The sequence below is a fragment of the Saccostrea echinata genome, unplaced genomic scaffold (assembly GCF_033153115.1).
Source record: "Saccostrea echinata isolate AGI-Se365-2 ecotype Australia unplaced genomic scaffold, CSIRO_AGI_Sech_v1 ptg000054l, whole genome shotgun sequence".
Lineage (NCBI taxonomy): Eukaryota > Metazoa > Mollusca > Bivalvia > Ostreida > Ostreidae > Saccostrea > Saccostrea echinata.
In genome coordinates this window covers 46,968,398-46,990,835 of record NW_026889803.1, presented here as the reverse complement: position 1 = coordinate 46,990,835, position 22,438 = coordinate 46,968,398, and the positions used below count along the sequence as shown (strand labels likewise).

General features: G+C 33.8%; 4 protein-coding genes across 4 annotated transcripts; 3 read left to right on the top strand and 1 right to left on the bottom strand.

The window, feature by feature from the left end:
* The first annotated feature begins 4,000 nt into the window (after positions 1-4,000).
* LOC133205816 (retinol-binding protein 4-A-like) lies at positions 4,001-6,715 on the top strand. The gene is made up of 2 exons (XM_061341699.1): positions 4,001-4,313; positions 5,512-6,715. Exons 1-2 carry the CDS (start codon positions 4,016-4,018, stop codon positions 5,874-5,876), a joined length of 663 nt encoding a protein of 220 aa, XP_061197683.1. The 5' UTR covers positions 4,001-4,015; the 3' UTR covers positions 5,877-6,715.
* A 2,388-nt stretch (positions 6,716-9,103) lies between these two features.
* On the top strand, positions 9,104-9,918 carry LOC133172024 (retinol-binding protein 4-B-like). The gene is made up of 2 exons (XM_061306828.1): positions 9,104-9,371; positions 9,551-9,918. The coding sequence occupies exons 1-2, from the start codon at positions 9,104-9,106 to the stop codon at positions 9,916-9,918; spliced, it is 636 nt and encodes a 211-aa protein (XP_061162812.1).
* Positions 9,919-13,705: 3,787 nt separating this feature from the next.
* On the top strand, positions 13,706-16,265 carry LOC133206384 (uncharacterized). Its single transcript, XM_061342331.1, has 2 exons — positions 13,706-13,984; positions 15,559-16,265. The coding sequence occupies exons 1-2, from the start codon at positions 13,738-13,740 to the stop codon at positions 15,921-15,923; spliced, it is 612 nt and encodes a 203-aa protein (XP_061198315.1). The 5' UTR covers positions 13,706-13,737; the 3' UTR covers positions 15,924-16,265.
* A 559-nt stretch (positions 16,266-16,824) lies between these two features.
* On the bottom strand, positions 16,825-21,050 carry LOC133206385 (retinol-binding protein 4-like). The gene is made up of 2 exons (XM_061342333.1): positions 20,683-21,050; positions 16,825-17,565 (listed from the first exon to the last, which is right to left on the bottom strand). The coding sequence occupies exons 1-2, from the start codon at positions 20,945-20,947 to the stop codon at positions 17,180-17,182; spliced, it is 651 nt and encodes a 216-aa protein (XP_061198317.1). The 5' UTR covers positions 20,948-21,050; the 3' UTR covers positions 16,825-17,179.
* Between the last annotated feature and the right edge of the window lie 1,388 nt (positions 21,051-22,438).

Below are 22,438 nucleotides of genomic sequence, written 5' to 3'. Positions count from 1 at the left end.
GTCTACCTTACCATTAAAACTTTGAAAGTACTTTTTAGCTCACCTTGGTGATGCCACAATGGAAGATCAAAGTTTTTGTTTGTTTGTTTGTTTGTATGTTTTTTACGTCCCTCTCGAGAATTTTTCACTCATATGGAGACACCACCACTTGGAGAGCCGCAAATTTTGTCCTATACCCGGCACTTAACGGCAGTGATGGATCTTTTTCGTGCCAGCACCCACTGCGACACGGGACCTCGGTTTATACGGTCTCATCCGAAGGACCGGTCTCCACGTCCCACAGTGGGATTCGAACCCGCGACGTAAGGATCAACTCCTTACTTCACGACTCTAGAGCCGACGCTCTAACCACTGCGCCACGCGGGCGACGAGAATCAAAGTTTTACATAAGAATATATAAGGACAAAATATTTTAAAATCATTTTCTCAAGAACAGCAAAGCATTATGTATTCATATTGTTTAATATGGAAGCATCCTCAGGTAGTGTAGATATGAGTTTGTTCAAATCATGGCCCCCGGGGATAGGGTGGGACCAATATGGGCTATCAGAGTTTAATATACAGATATATAGGAAAAAATCTTTTAAAAAATCAAATCAGCAAAGTTAAGCTTAGTCATATTAATATTGAAATATCTTGAGGTAGTGTAGATTCAAGTTTGTTCAAATCAAGACCCGAGGGGTAGGGTGGGGCTATAAAAATCATGACGCCTGGAGGTAGGATTGGGTCACACAGGCGCGGATCCAGGAATTTTTTTCCAGGTGGGGATCCACCCCAGTCAAAAAAATTTCCAACCCAAAAATTTCTTGACAAGCAAAAAAAAAACAAAAAAAAAAAACACGTAAAATCCATTTCCCATACGTGGAAAAAAACACCTATTTCTTGGTGGTGATGGTGAGGTCCATGTTTTCGGGGGGGGGGGGGGGTCCAAAGTCATTTTTTATTTGCTTCAGTATATACTTTTGATAACTCTGCAAATTCCAGGAGGGATCTGGACCCCCCACCCCACCCCACCCCTCTAGATCCGCGCATGTCACAACAGGGATCAGAATTTTACATAGAGATAGAAATAAATAATAGAAAAAAATCTGCTGATGAAGAGCAGCAGGGTAATATTGACCAAGGTGAGCATTGTGGCCCTTTGGCCTCTTGTATTATAAATTAAAAATTCTTGTTTATTTTTTTTTTATACGCTTGTCTTAAGATGGGACGTATTATGGTATGGAGTTCATGTCCGTACATCTGTCTGTCTGTCCTGTACATACTTAATGCTACGAGGCCTAGAATATTCAAACTTTGTCAGCTGATACATCTTGGATGTAAGTTGTGTCGCACATTAAAAGGAGGTCAGTGTGATTAGATTAAAATAATATGGGCAAATATAGAAAAATCCTGTCCGACTCATAAATGGAAAACTATAAGACCTAGAATCATCAAACTTGGTCAATTAATGCATCTTAGATAGAGGGTGTGTTGGGTCACCGTAACCTTCAATTAAATTAAAATTTTAAATAGGTGAAAATTTAAAAAAAAAAAAAGGGTTTTAAGTTACATAATCCTAACAGATGTAAGAGTACTGCAGTAATTATATAATAAAATGTTAATTCAAGAAAATACACATTTTTTATGATATACTATGCAGCAATATATAATAAATACTATTTTTTGTTAATAACAAGAGGAAAGCCACTTGTCCCATGGATGTAATTATCAAGTAGTGGTGTTTCAATTTAATGGACATTTTGACAAGAGACAAATTGCAGTCTGTCAAATTAGAAATTAATTAGCGTAGTGTAAGATTTCTGGTAGAGCATCACTGATCAAGCAAGTGCTATTTATATCTCTTGGGAATTTGGCAGAGGAATCTGGCCTCTTAATTGCAATTGATAGTATCTGTCAGATTAAAATAGTTCCATAGGCTAGCCATTACTTTCAAAATTAACTTGGTGTAAAGTTTTAAAATTAGTTTGATAGTTTATATTATAATATTTTTATTCCATTTTTTTATATCTCAATAACAAATTGCAGAGTGTCATGTCTCACTGAGATGACAGTTTTACAGTCTAAAAATTTACAGAATGATTAGTGTTTTGACGTTTTATTAGGCTGTAACATTGTTCTTCATTCATAAAAAATACAATAAACTAAGCTGCAGATCGACATTTGTAAAACTCTTACACAACCAGTTGAGAAAATACAAACGTATCATGTGTCGTGGTGGTGCACTTTTATTTATTCAAATTGACCTATCAGTTGAATTATTTACAAAAATCAATTATCATAGATAAATAGCAAAGGGGAATAACTTTTCTCAGTTGAATATAAATTCCCCTACAATATCAAGAGATGCCCAGAAACCAGAACACTTGCCTCAGTGATCCAGAATTTCACAAATCTAGTATAAAAACACCCTTGCTCATTACAACTTTCTACTCTGTTTATATCCTAGATGCCAAGGAGAAAAAAAAATAATTTCAAAGAATTGATGCATATTCCCTATATAATCAATAGAACCCCTTCATAACACAAGAACCCCTGATCCAAGGGCTATGAATTTCACAATTTTGGAATAGGCATCCTTGCTCATCATAACCATGTACTAAGTTTGTTTGCTAAATACCCAGGGGCGGAGAAGAAAATTTTTAAAGAATTGATAAATTTTTACTATATGATCAACAGAGACCCAATTGCAAGGACCATGATTTATTTCAAAATTTCGGAATATGCACCCTTGCTTTTATAACGATACACTTAGTTTATCTACCAAATACCCAAGCACAGAGAGGACCATTTTCAAAGAATAATTGTATTTTCGCTGTTATCAATACAGCCCGCCATAATACAAGAACCCCTGATCACTGGGCCATAAATTTTACAATTTTAGAAGAGATACCCTTGCTCATCATAACCATACACGTAGTTTGTTTGCTTTATACCCAGGAGCAGAGAAATGAAAAAAAACAAAGCATTTTCATTATGATCCAGGGGCCATGAATTTTAAAATTTTGGAAGACACATCCTTGCTCATCATGACCATGCACTTAGTTTTTTGCTTATTATCCAGGAGCAGAGAAGATTTTTAAAGATTGTATTTATTTTCACTATATGATCAACAGACCCCCAGCCTAACTCCTGAACTCCTGAGGGATCATGAATTTCATAAATTTGGCAAGGGTTCAGTGCTTATTACCATTATGCCAACAGTTTAACTGCTTGATGTCCAGGAGTAAAGAAGAGGATTTATAAAGATTGCATTAATTCTAATTATTTTAGTCCCATCCCCCAGACCCCAGGGGACGGGGACCATGATGTTCAAAATTTTTGTTCCCCTTCTTCCATAAATTCCACATGCCAAAATAGGTTGAAATTGGATCAGCGATTTCAGAGAAGAAGAAGAATCTGAAAACGTGCCAAACTGAATGTAGCACAGTTTAAGCGGGGGGAAAACTTGAAAACCGTGTATTGAACAATTTTCAGTTGGTAAAAAGTACAATTTCGTTAAAAGGGAACGAGAAAATCGCGGAACTTAGAAAACCTTAACTCTCTTTAAAATGAGTCATAATCCCATTTAAATAAAGCAAAACAAAATTGACAGACAAAAGAATGTCAAACCTAGAGAACCGTGGTAGTGGTTTATACAGAATTCACTGCAAAAGATAACTTCTTTCAAACATTACGTCACGTGTGTGCTAGTCGCATTAAAATTGGGAAAGCTTTTCTCATTAAATGACAGGATACTCTTAAGATAATTGATGAATTTTTTATTCATGTGCATTCTTCAACTAGTGATGTTACGAATCACTAACACTTATTTGCATTCATCATCACTGATGACTATTTCCTCTTCTCTGATTGATTGGGTATGCATCCTTGGACAAAAATAAAGGTTTTCTGCACCAGTGGACCAGTTTAATTGCGTTTATGTAATTATTTACTCATCGGTCATTTCCTCTCTAATGCATAGACTTAAGTGAACAAATTTTGAAAGAAACCTATATATTACAAAGTATTGTTTATGACGGGAAACAACATCAGTTTGGAGGAAACAAAGATGATGGTTTTGCTAGTTTTCCTCCTGATTCCGGTAGTTTTTGCGAATCCTGCCCCACCTGCCTGCACACCCCCGCAGGTGTCTAACATCCCCGTCCAATCTGGCTTTGATTTCGACAAATTTTCAGACAATGGATCAAAGTGGTACTTGGTTCTCTACAATAAGATGATCTCAGTCCCAGGAATGAATGTTCCACTCAACGAATCCAATGTCTTCTTTCGATTTTTCAGAAACAGCAGTAACGAATTGACTGGCAAAATGGGTGAGTTAGCTGGTTATCTTGTTTTATTGTCCAATAACCTATATGTAATAAGAATTTTCAATCCTTCTAGGGTTTTGAAAAATATTTTTTTTTATGGAAAACTTATTCCTATATTGGTTTAACGAATAATTAAGAAACAGTAAAGACAGTATTTTGAGATATACCTATGTTTTGAGTTTATTTTCATAGTTTAAATTTTTTTCATGTACAAAAATGATGCTTAAAATTTTATACAGCATTATTAATTGAAATCTTGTTCCTTTTGTCTAAGGTGCAATATGAAACTCCGCTAGGTCGGGAAAGTTAGACACCACTCTCTTCTCAGTAATCAGATGATGACTTTCACTCTAACAATCTGAAATACAAACAAACTTGATAGATATGCAAGACGTGTGACGGCTTTTAGGTAATGTTATTTGGGGTTGTTTGGACCCCCGTCCGTCCTTTCTTGTCACCACGTCTCCAGCATATTAGAGGATATCGTAGCCAAAACTTCTTCTTGCATGCGATTTGCCTTGTCATCTTGATGTGCAATTAGGCACTGGTATTTCGATTTTAGACCCAAGGGTCCTGAGGACCCCCAAAAAGGTGTGCTTAAAAATAAATTTCACTGTCCTTAAATTCCTTTATTTATCTGGTAGCAGATCACAATAGCCATGTCATAAAGATGTGCAATAAGGTTTCGCAAATCTGATCTCTGCCAATCTGATCCTAGGGATCAAAAGGGTGGTTCCTTATGAAAGCTTGTCAGTCAAACTTTTTCTTTGAGTTTTCAAAATGTAATTCGTTGTGCTTGAATTTGCAAAATGCTTCCAGATGCAATAGGAGCTTTAATTCCTATGTTGATCAAACTTGAATGGAAACTTTACATGTATCAATCATTATTTGGATTCAGAGCGTGACTGTTTTTTTTTTCTGGATGAGTAAATATGTAGTTGATTTTAGAGCAATTCAATTTCAAGCGACTGTTACTCTTTAATTTCTTGACAAATCTTGCATACAGGCAGTTATGTTCGGATGCTACATAAGTCCCCTCCCCCGGGTCTACGGCCATGAGAAGTCAATGGCACTTTTTTCCCTTCTGATTGTAAATCAAGTCAAGTACAGCCACACCGTTGTCAGTACCTTTGATTCAGAGGGTATTGGCAATGCAGACTTACTATTGCTGATGTTTGATATGTCAATAATTTGATTTTAGTGGGGAGAGTACGCCTAAACAAGTCAATTCCACCATTCTGCACCAGTCAGAAATCCAAGATCACTCAAAGCACGGAAGAGCCAGCCAAATTGCACCAGACTTTCAATAACCCTTTCTCCACGAAACCATTAACCTTTCACTATTGGATCCTTCAGACAGACTACAGCAACATGGCCGTGGTGTTCGCGTGTCAGAAGGAATTGGGGGATGGGACCTGCAGTCCAGGGGACACTTACTTGTGGACTCTGTCCCGGACACCCAATCACACGCCGGCAGAAATGGGGAAAATAGACAAATTAGCGACGTCCGTGTGTCTGAAAAAATTTAGAAAAGTGAATCACCAGTCACCTTGTACAGGAAAATAACTCAATGCTTAACTACAGACTGTCCGTGTACTTGATGTTTAGAAGATATCAAAGATACGAATCCAGCGTGCCATTGTCATGCAAAGAGTCATATTTTTTTTTACGAAATGTCTTTTAGAAGAACACGTTGAAATGAAAAGGTCAAAGGGATGCATTCGATTTTTTTCCTTTTACAGACCATTTTGTTTAGGCCAAAGAAATGTGGGTGAATTAAAAAAAAATGACCACCAAACTGAATTTTTTGGGCAAAATTCAACTATTTGTAACATATTTTTCACTTATATCATCATATTGCAAATGCATTCTAGTTTAAAATCCTGAAGTGGCAATAGAATAGACAATTGGATTAAAAAGTTTCAGAATTTTTATTAGAAAAATTTCTTTTGAAAAAAGAAAATATCATTACACCTTAAAAGACTTTCTAAAATACATAATCACAAGAAATTATAGTTTTTTATGTTTCAAAATGGTAAAAGTGGTATAAATGATTAAATCTAGACCTTGAATGAGTATCTTCTCTTGTACATGTGACAAAAAATTGGCTTTTTGATTGTTATTTTACATTATTTTTTCAATTCTGGTTTGAAAAGTTTTAATATGAAAAAAATATGAAGCAATAAAATTCCCCAAAATTCACTTTTTTGACCGTTCAAGTCAATTCTTTAAATCTAAGCCAAAAAAGAATTGTTTTATACGAGTTATCTTACAAAAAATACTAGATTTTGAAGTGACCCTATGTTACATTATTGTGTTGCACTCCTGACATCTGATATGTATTTTATTTAACATTGTTTTAAAAATTATATCACACAATAACCCATTCTTACTTTGTAAATCAATTTGCTGTGTTGATATTTTCATCGTTTACAGCAGGTTTTTCATATTTTGAAGACCTTAAAACATGATTATTTGCAAAGTGTAATATATATAAATTGTACTTAATAGACATAGTGTTATGAACATCAAATAGTATCAAGCATATTTTTTCAACTTATATTTTAGTAAAGATAGTTAAAAAGCATCGGTAATTATGAAGCAGTTTTGTTGCACTCCTGACTGCAGTATAGTTTAAAATCAAAACCATAGCACAAAAATTCATAAAGTGTTGGCAACATCAAGTGGTAATGAAATTGTGCAATACTTATAGTCCAATACTTCATTATTAAAACAGATGAAAGTATTTAAAATTCGCATTTTATCTGGAATTATACCCTATTTTATGCCAAAAAACTAGCTTAAATGTATATTTAGAAGATAAAATATATTTTAAAGCATATTTTCCTTTAGAAGACAAACACAGTAACCCACCAGAGAAATTCTACTCATCATTTTTTCTTTATTTTTATTCTTAGTGGATGATTTATAATTCTAACATATTTGTTGCACTCCTGACCAAAAGCATTGGGGCCTTTAAAGTAGAATTGTGAAGTGAAAATTACATAAGAACTTGTTCTGTTGTTTCAGTGAAGTTGAGGAGGAATTACTTGAATTTTATGACAATGTTTCTGTGTGTTTATTTTTAATGTTCATTTAAAAAAATCTCAAAAAGATAAAAACACATCTGAATTGATAAAATTGAAAAAGGAAGGATTTTAATAATAAAACTGTCAATAATTTAGCATTAAATTATACAAAAAGATCATTATTAATTAATGAATACTTCTAAGCATGAATAGAAGTCTTTTCGTCACACAACTTGAATCTTTTAAAAAATGTGTTGCACTCCTGACCATAGAATTATGGATCTGAAGCACAGACAGATCCTGTAATTGATAAATCTATTTGGTAAAAATGTTCTTTGTGTCTTTATTTTCCAAAATAAAAATCAGAAAATCATATAATGATAATAGTTTTTTCATGCTTGGGAGCAAAACATCAAATGTTGCACTCCTGTCATTTTGGGGTATGCACATATACTTGACTCTCATTTATGCTGCTCGTGATTTATATAACATTTTTAAGTTTTAAAATGTATATCAGTTATTATTTTACACTTCCAAAATTCTTTTTTGTCTTAATTTTCTATCAGAATTTTACAATTGATGTTTTTTTGGCAACACTACATTTTTTCTGTTGCACTCCTGACATGGTATAACATTTTTTTAAACATCAGCCATGACCACAACTTGATTAAACAAAAGTTATGACAGTCCACATTTAAAGCTCAATACTTTGAATATTATCAGGAAAGTCTTTATTTTCAACATGAAGCATTATTTTTTATTTCACAGATCTCCAAAAAATATTGAAATTTCAAAATGTCACAAAAAGGTGTTGCACTCCGGACAATTTTAGCATCATTTTTGGGCATAACTTTTTTGTTAATTGAGATATCAACGAGATATTTGGCAGGTATTTAGACACTATCTAAAGACATATGCTGAGACATAGAAATCTATTTTCATTGCCTGTATTTTTAGTGTGGGTTGATAAATATGCATTTGGTCATTTTTTTTAATTCACCCATGTACGAACTTGTAAAGAATAGTATTCTATCTGATATACGTTCTTCGTGATTCATATGCTATAGTCAATTGCTCTCGCTAAGACATCTTTGAAAATGACCGATATGTTTAAAGAATAGCTAAGCTTTTAGACCAACTATATTTTAGATTCTGGACTGTTCTACGTAATTAAATAATCCTGGATATAGAAGAAGCACTTGTCTCTGTTAAAAAAATACCTTAATCATAAAAGGTGAAAAGTATTGTAAAGATTATATTAAAACAGAAACAAGTGCCTGTGTCGTATGTAAGTTTAGTCAACATATTTCTACTTGACAGTTTTGGGATGTTTCATTTAATGAACTGTATACATGAAACTGACTATCATATTAAAGCTTTGGATAAAGGACAAATACATGTACTGCTTTCTTGTTTTTTTTTAATTTACTTAACAAGAAAAGAAGGTATATATAATTGAGGTCCATGTTAACAACAATATTTTCTGTTTTGACAAGAGGAAATATATGCTTTTGTCAAGAACATGTGTATCATTGTTCATGTATTGATGAGATTCTGATTATAGATACTATATTTGTCGTTTTATGACTGTCGGCTATATACAAGCGTCACAATACTGCTCGTTGTCCACACGAAGCCCCGTCTATCATTTTCACCCCAGTGATGTCACTGGTCAAAATGACAACTACGTCTAGAATCTTAGCTTTTAAGAATACCATATATAACACCATTGCTCACTAGTCTATATTCAGAAGAATATTCGCAATGGTCAGCTGGGTAATTTTCCCGATGTTTTTGGTTACTGTTCACTTGGCCAAAATTGTCCGGAGCCACACACATTCCTGTCCACAAGTATCTAATATCCCTGTCCAGTCTGGGTTTGATTTTAATAGGTTTGCGGGAGGACACAAATGGAACCTTGTCTTGTACAACAAAATCATGCCTATAGAGGGATTGGAGATGCCGGTAGACAAATCTGATGTTGCCTTTCTCTTTTCCAGGAATGCTAGTGATGCACAGGTTGTCAGTATTGGTAAGTATGGTGATAAATTTGTCTAAAACTATGGAGAAAAAGATTATTACGTCATACTTGACCAGAATTGAATCGATGCAATTTTTTGTTTGAATTATTTTTATTTTATTATTATTATTACTTTGTACATGTTGCCATTACAAGGACGCCATTAAATCGTTTTAACTTTTATTATATAGAGGGGAGAGTAAGCTTGGCACCATCACTAGCTTTCTGTCTGGACATTACGGGGGCGATCAACAATCCACCTGAACATCCAGCCAAACTCCGACAAACTTACTATAATCCAATCACAAAAAAGATGTTCAGCTTTAATTTTTGGATATTACATACGGATTACAAGAATTTGGCTGTAGTTTATGACTGTGAAAAGACCATGACGGACGGAACATGCAGTCCTGGAAATATTTATCTTTGGACTTTATCCAGGGGAACTAATCATACGGTTGTAGAGAAGGCAAAAATCAAAGAATTAGGGGATACGGTGTGCATGGACGTGTCTAGTCTCCGTCAAGTGAAACACAATTCTACATGCCCAACAGCTTAATGGCAAAATTATTCATTAATTTATTTGTTTTCTTACTTTTTTGTATGGGTGTTTACTTTGAATGGCCATTTTTTTAATTTTCTGTCAATCTTTTAATCCACACTTAAGTTATGAATAATTTCTGTGTCTCAAATAAAGCGTATCAGAATTGAAACAATGAGTAATTTACAATGGAACTTCATGTAACATTACGTTTGAGTTCCAGTGTATGTCCCTTTTGCCTTGGATTTGATCAAAAATTTAGAATGGCCTTTATTAAGATGTATTATTCCAAAATATCAAGGACACTATATGAATACTGTGCCACAAAGTTGATATTTAATTTCGAAACAGTTCACTTAAAAGTTACTAACTTTATTTTTTCATTTTTTGAAAAAAAAAGCAAGGGAAAAAAAGATCATTGGACTGCCATCAGCAAAATTCCGTAGACCTGATTTGCACAAAAATACTGAGTACTTAAATAAAAATTTAAATGCAAAAGTACGCATTACCACTGACTGGAATTATTTAATAGGTAAATTATGCATAATTGAAACTGTTATGAACAGGATGCAAAATTTTGAACTTTAAAAAATATTTCATTATTCATTTTACAACGCATAGTCTGACCCGAGCGGTATGATTTAATCAAGAGTAATCGAAATTCTAAAAATACAGAGATTTAGTTTTCTGACAATCTATGAAATTTAGTAACCAGCCATGAGAAAGAAAGATGCATATTTACACTATCAGGCCCGTAGAAAGTATACGTAATTCCAGTTAAAAAGTGGGGAAAGGGGGGCACAACCTTGACAAGCAAAAAAAAAAAAATCACTCGTCAGACCTTATTTTCTTTGGGGGGGGGGGGGTATTTTACTTTCTTTTCTATTGTATAAATACTGCCAAAATTATTCAGGGGACAATACAGTATATAACTAGATGAAGTATGTACTAACAAAATTATGGGGGGGGGGGGGGGGGCTAAGGGTCTGTCATTATATTTATTAGCTTTAAGATTTCACCACGAATTATCTTGTATTTATTTATGATAGATACGTTCACTGAGAATATACCAGGTCTCTACAGCAAGGAAGTAATAAGATATCATAGCTATATATCTCATTAATAATCACGACCATAATTAAATTATCGACTTCTTTTTCATTAAAAAAAACTACCAGCACGTGCATGGACGCAAAACAAACATAACAAAAGCACAATTAAGTCATTACTCATGGTGAATTTCTTGTTTTGTGTATTGTGATATGCTCATTTGTCTCTTTCATCGATTTGACCTATGCTTTGTACTTTTAAAGATGCGCAGTTATTTCTTAAAAAAAAAAAAATTTTAAGTCTTACATGTGTATTTTCATTATCGAAATTCTTACACGTAATAAATCTATGTTTTAGAGGTCTTTCCGGGATAATTGAGATTTTTATCAGGAACATGCATATTTTATTGACAATAAAAGCATTAATTTTTCGTCCAGTATCAATGTGCACTAAACATAGGTCATTGTTGACAAGCTGTCGACGAAATCAAAAGAATATTTATATACTAATTGGACAGTCCATAGTCAGCTTAGTGTCATTTAGGAAGCTTTCGTGAATTAATCCTTTATTTTTCTTTCCATTTTAGACGAAATTGGGAAAATAAATTAGTCTGTTTGGTGCCTGAAAGTCTTAACCAAATAGGTAGAATAGATGCATTTTTAAATATAATATTAAGGGAAAATGCTTGCATGGAAAGCGCATTTCCATGCCACTTTACTGTTTTTTTTTCTTTATTATTCAATATTCATTTATTTATTCATTCATTCATTGTTTATTTATTTATTCTTTTTTTTTTTAGTCACTCGACCATTTAAATCCAGGCTTCTTTAAACATTTAGATACTTATCAATACTCTGCTGAAGATATTTTTAAAAATCAATATTTCGTAGGAGGGGGGGGGGGGGCTCACCTTTCTCTTGACCAAAATTAGGTATTTTAAAATTATCCCCGTAGCTTTGATTTTAAGCGTAAAAATCGAATACAAACAACCCCTCCAACAAACAGCCAATGCATGCACTACGTCTTGCTCTAAATTAAAGGAGCACATGCAGCATGTACCTTACATGACAAATTAAATGCTTACGACTTACGGTACATCTCACAAACACGGGAGTTTTCTTGATCTTCGTGTCCTGCAATAATCTAATTTGTTTAATTCCAAGGTAAAGTACTTTTAAAGTGTGAGACTTTTACTCTGCAAATGTTTCATAACAAAAGGAAAAACACCTGACCCTGGGGTCATAAATTTCATAATTTCGGTAAAAGACTCATTTCCTGTTATAATCATGTTAACAGTTTGACTTTTTGGTGTACAGGAGTAAAGAAGAAGATTTTTTAAAAACTGATTTTGATGGTTTTGGCCCAACCTTTCGGCCCCGGGATGGGGGGAGGCAAGAACCATGGTTTTCAAAATTTTTGTCCCCCTTTGCCAACGGATGCACTGTACAAAAATTGGTTGAAATTGGTTTAGCGGTTTAGAAGCTGAAAATGTTCAAAAGTTTACGAATGTCGGACGGCGCACGACGATGGACAAAAACAAGGATTCAGGTTAGGGATGGGTATCGCCAAAATTTTTGTATCATGATATATCATTTTTTCCAGAAATATCACGTTTATATATCATGATATGTTTGAACGCAATTTTTTACTATGACTTTAAATGAATTTCCACAATTTTTCTCATAAATAAGGTGCATGTGAAAAAAATAACTTCACTTTTTCATTTTTATCAATATGTTGTTAAAGCATGTTTGAATGCTAGGATGCCTTTGTTTACTGTTTTATAACGTTTGTTTTACACTTCCTGAAATTGTAATGCAAAAGTTTAAACAACAAAATTAATTATTCCAACATTTCTTATTTTTATATGTACTTAATACCGGTATTTTAGTCTCCGTATCACAATATGTATCGCGTAATAAAAAATCGCGATATACCGGTATTTCGATAAAATCGTGTATCCCTAATTCAGGTGATCTAAAAAAAAAACACGACTAATGTTGCCATTTTTTGTATATTTAAAGCTTTATGAACTATTTCAGTGAAATATAATGTTACTTTCTTTGAGAACAAAATGAGTTGGCATGGCTTTTCACAAAGGTAATGCTCCATCATCCAATTCTCGAAAGTGAATACATATTTTTTATATTATTACTTTAATAGAAAATTTATTCAAAAACACTGTTAACCTCGGAATGATGAAACCACGCCCTCCAGTGCGATAGCACTTTGCAACAACCAACATTGCTTGACGACCTGTGATACTGAGTATTAAAAAAAAAAAAGAAAAAAGTAAAAAAAAAAACAGACTACGCGGAAAACTATGCACGCCCTTCACCTTTATTTGCATTTTTATAAAATATTTTATATAATGAAAATTTTCACCCCTCAAAAACCGCTGTCAATATCGGCTGCGCCTCGGTTGACAATGGTTTTCTTGGGGTGAAATTTTTCATTGGCTAACTTCAAGTGGCTACAAATATACATGTACATATAATATATTACTCAAAACGCGAGTAAATGTTAATTTATTGTGGATAATTTGTTACTTTTAGCAAATTTTGTTTTTAATCATTAATAACAAGAGAACACCTGTCTACACGGTGTTGATTTATGCAATTTTCTGGCAAAAGGTGCCCGTCTGACATGTTCTGCTATCATTAGGCAGAGCGCCTGTCCAAATCTATTTAAAGGTTATACACAGATTTTATGACAAAAAATCGAGCAAGAGATGGCTATATAAAGAAGAAATTCCCACTAGCTTTTAAACTTGAGTTTATAATCAACATGAGGTTTTTGGATTTTCTTTTGGGTTTCATTTGCCTTTTTGGAATGTTAAGCGTAGTCCGTCTGTGTTCAGTCAAACTCAGCACTATACCTGTACAGGAGAACTTTCAATTTGACAACTTCACTGAGTCTGCGTGGAATACGGTTAAATACAACAAGTTTCCTCCTATGGGAGGAAGGAATATCATACCCACGGATCAACGTTCTCTCTTTGGATGGAATGGCACCGAACCAATTGTAACTAACAGTAAGTTTACTGTTATTAGGAATTTTCAAACGGTTGAAAATTACCATTCCACTCAAATTGCAACAAAGTTATTAAAAATAAGACTGAGACAGTTCAATGTACTAGTATTAACTCTTGTGTTAAAAAGCTTTCGTGAAAATTGTATAGTGAGAGTGAACTAGGGACAGTCAATACAAATATGTATTTATCAAAAATATTTAAAATAAGAGCTTAAATCACGTTTATAATAGTAAAATGAATAATTCATACCGCATTGATTTTAATTTTTCTTACAAAGTTCCAATATAATGTGATTTAAAGTGACAAAAAGTTGTATAGATTAATAAGGATGTTTACAGAAAGGTAGAATAGAAAGTTTACAATTACTTAATATTTTAGAAAATTATTATTTCCATCATTTACGAGGATTGTCCCAAATTTACGAAGAAAAGCATAGTTTTTTTAGGAACCCTGTGATCAAATATTCTAACCTTTCACTCCTTCAGAAACGTTTAAGTCATAAATGTCTGGTACACATGGAAATAGTATATGAAAATGACTGAAACGGTTTTTGAAGTATGCAAAGAATCGAAAATAAGAGAAGAGACCGGTTGAAGAATCATCAGGCAAGAGTAATACTCTTCAACTCCATTACAGAAGACAGACGAAAAACCCGTAGAAATAGGAATTTTAAAATTATCATTATTTGATACATGTACATACTTTGTTCTTTATGATATCGTAAAAGCTAATGACTAAAAACAGTTAATCGGTTATCTGACAGAATTTAAAATGTAAAATTAATGTCGTACATATAACCAAAAGCTGTCACCCTTACTTGAATTTCGCCAGCTTTTGGAGATTGGGGATTTTTCCTTAAACTTAAATAAACTTAAAAACCTCTGAATGATAACAGACCGATCGACTGATCATCGATTGAAGAGTCCAAAAATTACTATTAATGAACCTATTTGACATCCCTATTTAAGGTCTGCCGTCTCCAATGGAAGACCTTTTTTATTCTGCTGTTTCTTATTCTCTATTATCTTTTTCTCTTACCGATTTTGTGCGTCGGATTCCTCGAAAACGGCTCAATTGATTTTCATAAAACTTTTACATTTGAAAGATGTTTAAATTCACAAGATACATGTTATTTGTTTTGATGACGTCACTTCCGGTTTCGAGATAGGACGTTTTCTCGATTTTCAGAGGAATCTGAAGTTTTTATTGTGAAAAAAAAAAGGAATAAAAATACGGGAAAAAATATTCCACCTTCTAATAAAAAAGTAGAGGATGGAATATTTTTTCACAACATTTGCCTTTTTACCTGTTAACATTTTGTTAAAGAAAAGATGTGCAGAATCACAAGATCTTTCAACTGCTATCATTAGAAGGGGGCTACAAATAGTCAAAAAAATTCAGTAGATGTGTTGGTTAGTAGTTTAGTACCGCACCTGTTTTCGAAACTTTTCGCGTGGTGATAAATTTTGCGAAACTTTTTCGTAAGAATTTCCCCCTAGTGCTACTCAAACATTTCCACATTTACAGTATTAGATATGTATATATTCAAAGTATTTATTCTCTTTTTATTACAGCGGTACGCCTTCCAAAATCTATGCGCTTTATGTGTTATTCAGAAACAGGCAAGGTCCAATTTCTTGAAAATAATCCCGCCAAGATGTTCTTACAGTATCGTAACAAGAGAACAAAAGCAACGCATGAACAGAATCAGTGGGTTTTATACACGGACTACAACCATATTGCTATCCTGTACTCCTGCGAGGCAAAGCCTAAGGAGCTGGTGGACGGAGTGTGCCCAAAAGAACATAGATACGTTTGGATACTTGCCAAAAAGACATCTTTAACGGAAGCGGAAAATAAAATGGCTAAAGATATGGCGGCTGACGTGTGTGTAACGGAGAGTCTCAAGACTGTTGATCACTTACGGCCTTGTAACTAAGGACAGTGAAGGCTCTCAGACAATGCCAAATTTTTGTTTTGTTTTCCATTTCATGGCTTCATAATGATACCATTTTGCCTTCAGTAGGAAACATTGGTCTCGGAATAACATTAGTTTAATGAATGTGATATTGTCTTGGAATGACATTAAAAACCACTGTTGCTTTGCTATTTATTTATGCCAAGGTACAACGATTGTTAGGGAGATATCATCATTTTTACATGTGCCAAGTATTCATTCATTTTATTTTCTTATTTCCTGTTTCAGTTTTTTTGCTTAATTGAAAACGTACGTTGTTATAAGATTTGTTTTAATAAAAATCATATATAGATTTTAATTATATCAAGATTTGTGTTTAATAACTGATTAAGATTTATATTTAATTGATGATTATTAAAGAAAACCGTGTTGAAATTTGAAATATCTTTAGTAAAACACTTCTCACAGTTTTCTTGGAAGATTGCCATCTGTATATTCAATGTACATGTATTTCCAATCACTTATAATGAACTATTTACATCCACTGAATATTTTCTCCTTTATTTCTAAAGAAAACCATTGCCGTTTATCAGTTCATGAATAACACTAGGCATATCACCTGTACAGATTTCTTGATCAGTGGCTCTTCCATCAATGAAACGTACAATGACATACATATCAATAATACAATAATTAATCTTTTTAATCCTTTAAATGATTATTTATACAGATATAAATATAAAAAATAAAATGTCTTTCTTTCGTTGTTAGTACGGGAATTAATGTCGCAGCCATTGCAGAGAAAATTTACATAACCCGCTTACGCGGGTTATGTATTTTTTCTGCAACAGCTGCGACATTAATTCCTGTACTAACAACCAAAGAAAGCATTTTATTGTTTCAAATAAATTGATTCGTGGCAAATATTTTTACTTTTATTGTAGAAATCCATATACTGAGTACACGGCAAGTAAACGCATTTATTCTAACTCAGCTTGTTTATTGTCTTTTCTTTAAAATTACAGAAAAGTAGCCTTTTTTGTAGTAAAAGCACACGAACAAAAAGAAAAACGGATAATATACGCTTGCCAATTCTACTCACATATTAAATCGAACCTTTTTTCTATCACTTTCCTATATAGCAAATTGAAGTGAATTGAATATATGATTAAGTATATACGAGAAGATTTCCATTCAGATTAACATCTTTAAAGTTCATGAATAATTTCAGCACTAATTTGGTAGATAGTGTTTAAATGTCTGCAGAAATATAATGCCTATATCGACATAGTAGGAACTGGACACTCTTCCCCAATAGGGGACTGGACATAAGAACCAGAGATACACAGTCTCGACATGATATTTTGGATCTGAGTGGGAGTGAGTGCAAAGGTCGCATTGTCTTTGCGCAGAACCCAGAGGTGATCCTTATCTGGTGCACATCTACCGTTATTGAGTTCCTCTTCACAGGTGTACCTGACCGCGTAATTATTGTAGTCAGTCTCCATGATATGCGACCTGGTTATGGACCCACGGCGCCGCCCTGTGACTTGAATGAGATCCATTACTGGTCTTGAACCCTCTTCCATAATCGTGGAGAAATCCACACGCTCACATCGAGTAAACTGATACCCGTTTTGCAAAGTCACGGTCACTTGCCCATCTGGAACAGAAAATAAATTACGTGTACAGGCGAACCATGTTTATTCGGACGTTTGTATTCCCAAACAAAGGGTTCCGGACAATTGAAATTATTTCGTCCGGACGGTGAAGCGTCCGAATTAACGAGGCTCGACTGTATATAACAGACTAAAATAATTTAGGAACATTAGACCTCATACAAAAATACGCTTTAAGGTTCCGCTTAAGGCATTTTTTTTTTTGCTTATTTGTAGAAACCGCGTTAATAGTGGCCAAAACTCGTTAATGTTCCTATATATAATTATTGTAATTGTAATTATAGAGTTACATCCAAGCAAAGCACAGTTATGAAGTTGGGAAAAAAGTTTGAAATTTTTCCATTTTACCATTTTTCCATTGATATCTAAACAGACCCATTGGATTATTTTGCTGAATCCATTAACTATCAATACTAGTAGAGAAGACAGTGCTACAGTCGGGGTGGGGAGTGGGAATGGGAGGTGGTGTGGGGTGTCTCAATTCCGATTAATGGTAAAACTCGAGTATGCTTTACGTTGGCAATGACATCACTGTGTTTTAATCAATCGTTCTTTGTAATTTCAATACCGAGGTAGAAAATACAATAGTTTTAAGAGTTCGGTAGAACCAATGAGCACCTTGTTTAAAAATACTCAAGAGTGGTATTGATTCGTAGCAATCGCATCTTCTCGGAAAAACTTTACATCACCGCGGGAATAAAATGGAGTCCCATCAACCATTCAAGTACATGTATTGGCCAGAGAGAGTTGATTGTCTCCTCTGTTGCATATTTTAGATTATAAATGTGTCTACGTTGCTTTCAATGAAGTTTATCTTCAGACTCCATAGATTAGAGGATTTCAGTGTTTGTGAAAAGAGATTGTCTTGGAGGCTTGCTTAAAACATTCGAGGTTGTTTTTCCGCACTTGTCGGAAAGACCGGAGAAGTTAGTCAAGAAAATCTAGAATTTTATGATCAATTTCAGAAAGAACTGAGTTCTGCAGTCTAAGCATAAAAGGGGCCTAAGTTACCGTTACTTTATTTTACATGTTAGACGACAAAACACAAATCTCAGATAATATGTATTTTCAGATGATAACACGGAAAAACATGGTATCTTTTCCTAGAATTTTTTTCCGGGGGGGGGGGGTCCACCCCAGTCAAAAAAAAAATCTTACCCAGAAAATTTCTTGACAAGCAAAGAAAAAAAAACGAACAAAAAAAAAAAACAACCAAACAAAAAAAACCCGTAATTCTCATTCCCAAACGTGAAAAAAAAAACTATTTCGTGGAGGTGGTGGTGGGGTCAACGTTTTCTGGGGAGGGGATGTCCAAAGTCATTTTTATTTGCTTCAGTATATACATTTAATAACTCTGCAAATTCCATGGGGGGTCCGGATCCCCAACCCCAACTTCCCCTCTATATCCACGCATGAAATATTATTCATCTGAATTTAATAAATAAAATGTGATGCGAAAACTAGTTCCTGGATATACTTTCTGTGATATCACGAGATTTTAGTAAACAGAGAGATGTTATTCTTCGTTGGAAGAACTACGTACGTTAACTCTCGATTCCCGCCTACATTTTAAACCCATTTTATTCAATATAAATGGCAATTTGGTCATTACAACTAGTTTGAATGCAAAGAAAAATTCATTAGTTATTGATAAATAATTAAACCAGTACTCTTTTTCAAAGCTCTTTTTACAAGGGGGGGGGGGGGGATTTTTATCCATTGAAATCAGGCTTTAAAACATTGCCAGATTTTCAAATACTCATGGAAATGGATAAATGACCCTCAAATCTTTCTGTATGTTTAACTTATGTAAAATTCAACATATGTGATTGGTAAAGTACTTGTTTTTATTTGTAATCGCAACTGATTTTTTTTTTTAATATATAAAATGACCATTTTTCAGTTTTTTGGTTTTTTTTTTTTTGTCTGTAAACATATGCCCCCCCCCCCCCACCACCACCACCACCGTGAAACAACAAAAGCTTTGGTATGGATTTGTGAAGGAACCATTAATTCATAATACCCGTAGAGAGGAATTTTTGTTTCACGGCTGGGGGGGGGGGGGGTAAAATATTTTCCGTTGATTTCTATAGTGAAAAACACAAGTTTAACCAAACTTTTAGCGTTATCTCTCTTTGTTTTCCCAAATGAATTAAGTCACATAAATATCTATATAAATATGAAAAACCATTAAATTTATTTTAACTTTTGAAAATTGACTTAGAGGTAGGCTGGAGAACAATACTATCGTTCGCATCTCTTAATTTTTTTTCTACCTATAATGAAAAGCATAGGTTTGCATGATGCGGCAGCGTGATCGAGAATAATTCGAGCACCCTTGAGCATAAGTTTCAACCCGATTAACACGCCTGTACGACACAACAATGCAACGCCCGATGTTTTATTAAAATATTTTTACTCGTGTAATACGATGCATTTTTAAGCAGAAATCGCACATTTCTCTTGGATAAAGTGCTAAAAAATGAATCTACAGTTCTCAATTTTTTCGCAAAAAAAAAACAATCCATGCCTTTTGTTATTTCCTTAACAATTTTACATTCAATGGTGGAAACAAAGAAGAAGAAAGAGGTAGCTAGGTTTTACGGAGAAACAATCTGTAACGCAGATAATTGAAAGCGTGCATATCACTATAAACACTAAATTTACTCAGTTATAAGAAAATTTAAATAGAAGTAAATTGTATCCGAAAATGTGTTTTTTTTCCATAGATTTGAAATATTACTATTTTATTAATTATCAATTTCATGAAAAACAGATAAAGCTTTAATCATCCAGAAAGAGCCAGTCGCGTGTATTTGTTATTTCGTGAAATCAATAAATTAGAATCGGATTTGAAGAATAAATTTCCTAAGCGGTATTTCACCACATTTGTTTTGTCTAGTTGCACGTTCCTGACAAAAAATTATTCTATATTATTATTTTCTTTAATTTCTACCCCAATAACTAAAATAACTCTTAATTTAATTGCATTTAAATGTGAAGAAATATTTTATAGTTTAGCAAACTTAGAAACTGACCAACAACCAAATCCTTGTACGTCAATAATTTAATTGAATTTAATTAATTATTTCATTACTTACTGCTCATTATAAATCCCCTCCCGTCCGCTCCAAGGTAGTACCGAGACTTAACGTAACGGGTGCTGATGCTTTTAATTCTAGGGGGAAGGCGTGTCACTGGACTTAACATTCTGTTGTAGCCCACGAGGTGCCACACCCCACTAAACCGCTCGGGTCTGAAGTTTCTCTGCACATCAAAGTCATTGATTTTGCAGCTTCTTTGTGACAGCACGGGGACTATACAGAAAATAGCCAAGAAGGCAGTATGAAAAGCGGACACTTCCATGACTTTCGGCTGCAGTAGAGAGAGGGAGGAGAATTCTGAAAAGTGAAGACTAAGATGTAAAAGTTTGCCTTTTTGCACGCGCTTTATCGCGGTCAGAATGTGGAATGGCAAAACAAGTCAATTTTTTTATCCTCATTATTTTGACAGATATCTATAAATATTTAGCTGATGATGGAAACAAGTTTACATTTCATTCAGTTTAGAAGGTCATTCACCGCTTTACCATGTGCAAGGTTCTCAGATAGAAAGTGAACATCGTTGAAACAAGCTTAAAATTATTGTTTTTATTTCAAGGTTATTCTTATAAAGATGAACCACTTTTGCAAAATTAAAAGCCCTGCATTTTAATATGGGCCATCTTCATACAGTAAAAATTTGCTGTCTATTAATTTTTCACTAGAAGAATATTTATTTTAACATCTTCGATCCATTTGTTCATTATGAACTTTTTTACTTTTGGTCATAAATTTCTATTATCACCCAATTTACGCTAAACAACATTTACTTCTGAAATTTGCCACTCAAATCCCCTCAAGTAAATCTGCACTATTAATGTATATGTCAGTGAAATCAAATTTATTTTTACAACTTTAAATGAATACATTGGCATTAATATGAATTGATTAATATATCAAATTTGTACTAGTTGCATTCTATTTTTATGACGCAATCAATACATTCATGTAAAAATTTAAGAATATGAATTTCTTGAAAGTATCTTTTTCATTCTCTCTCTCTCTCTCTCTCTCTCTCTCTCTCTCTTGGCTTGCCAATATAAGTTGTCTGTCAGGCCCCTCCTCCCCTTAACCAGTTTAAAAAATGATTCTGCGTGTCTGAATTAGTAAATTGTAAATTAAAATAGTAAATTGTGTGTTGGGGGAGGGGGAGGGGGTATGTGTGTGTGGTAAATGCTTATGTACATGTATATATAGATATTTACGTAATACAACATAAATGAAGCTCAAAATAAAAACAATAATGAAAATTTTTTTGGACTATGATACAAATTAAAGTGTACATAATGAGTTTATCTAGTTTATTTCCAGCATGAGGTACCTGCCATATTTCACCAGGAAAAATATTCAATGTTGTATTAGTTTAAAGAACACGGGCGGATCTAGAGGGGGTTCGGTGGTCCCCCCCCCCCCCCCCGGGAATTTGCAGAGTTAATAAATTTCGAAGTAAAATTAACGAAAAGATACCATGGATCCCCTAGGGGATAATTACTCTTCCTAGCGCCTAGGCACCTGATTTTTTCATTGAAAATGCTTATTGAACCCCCTCCGTCCCAATCACTTTTACATTGTCATGGCAAAATTGTCCATGTTAATGTACTCAATTTTTTTTTCTTGCATGTTGAAAAACTGAGGTATGCCACACCAAAAGTTTTCTTTTGAAATATGATTTCTGCATTAATATTGGGTTCTACGTTTAATGAATTTGTAAACAAAATAACAGCCAATTAATCTAGTAGTCTAAAGGGTTTTAAAA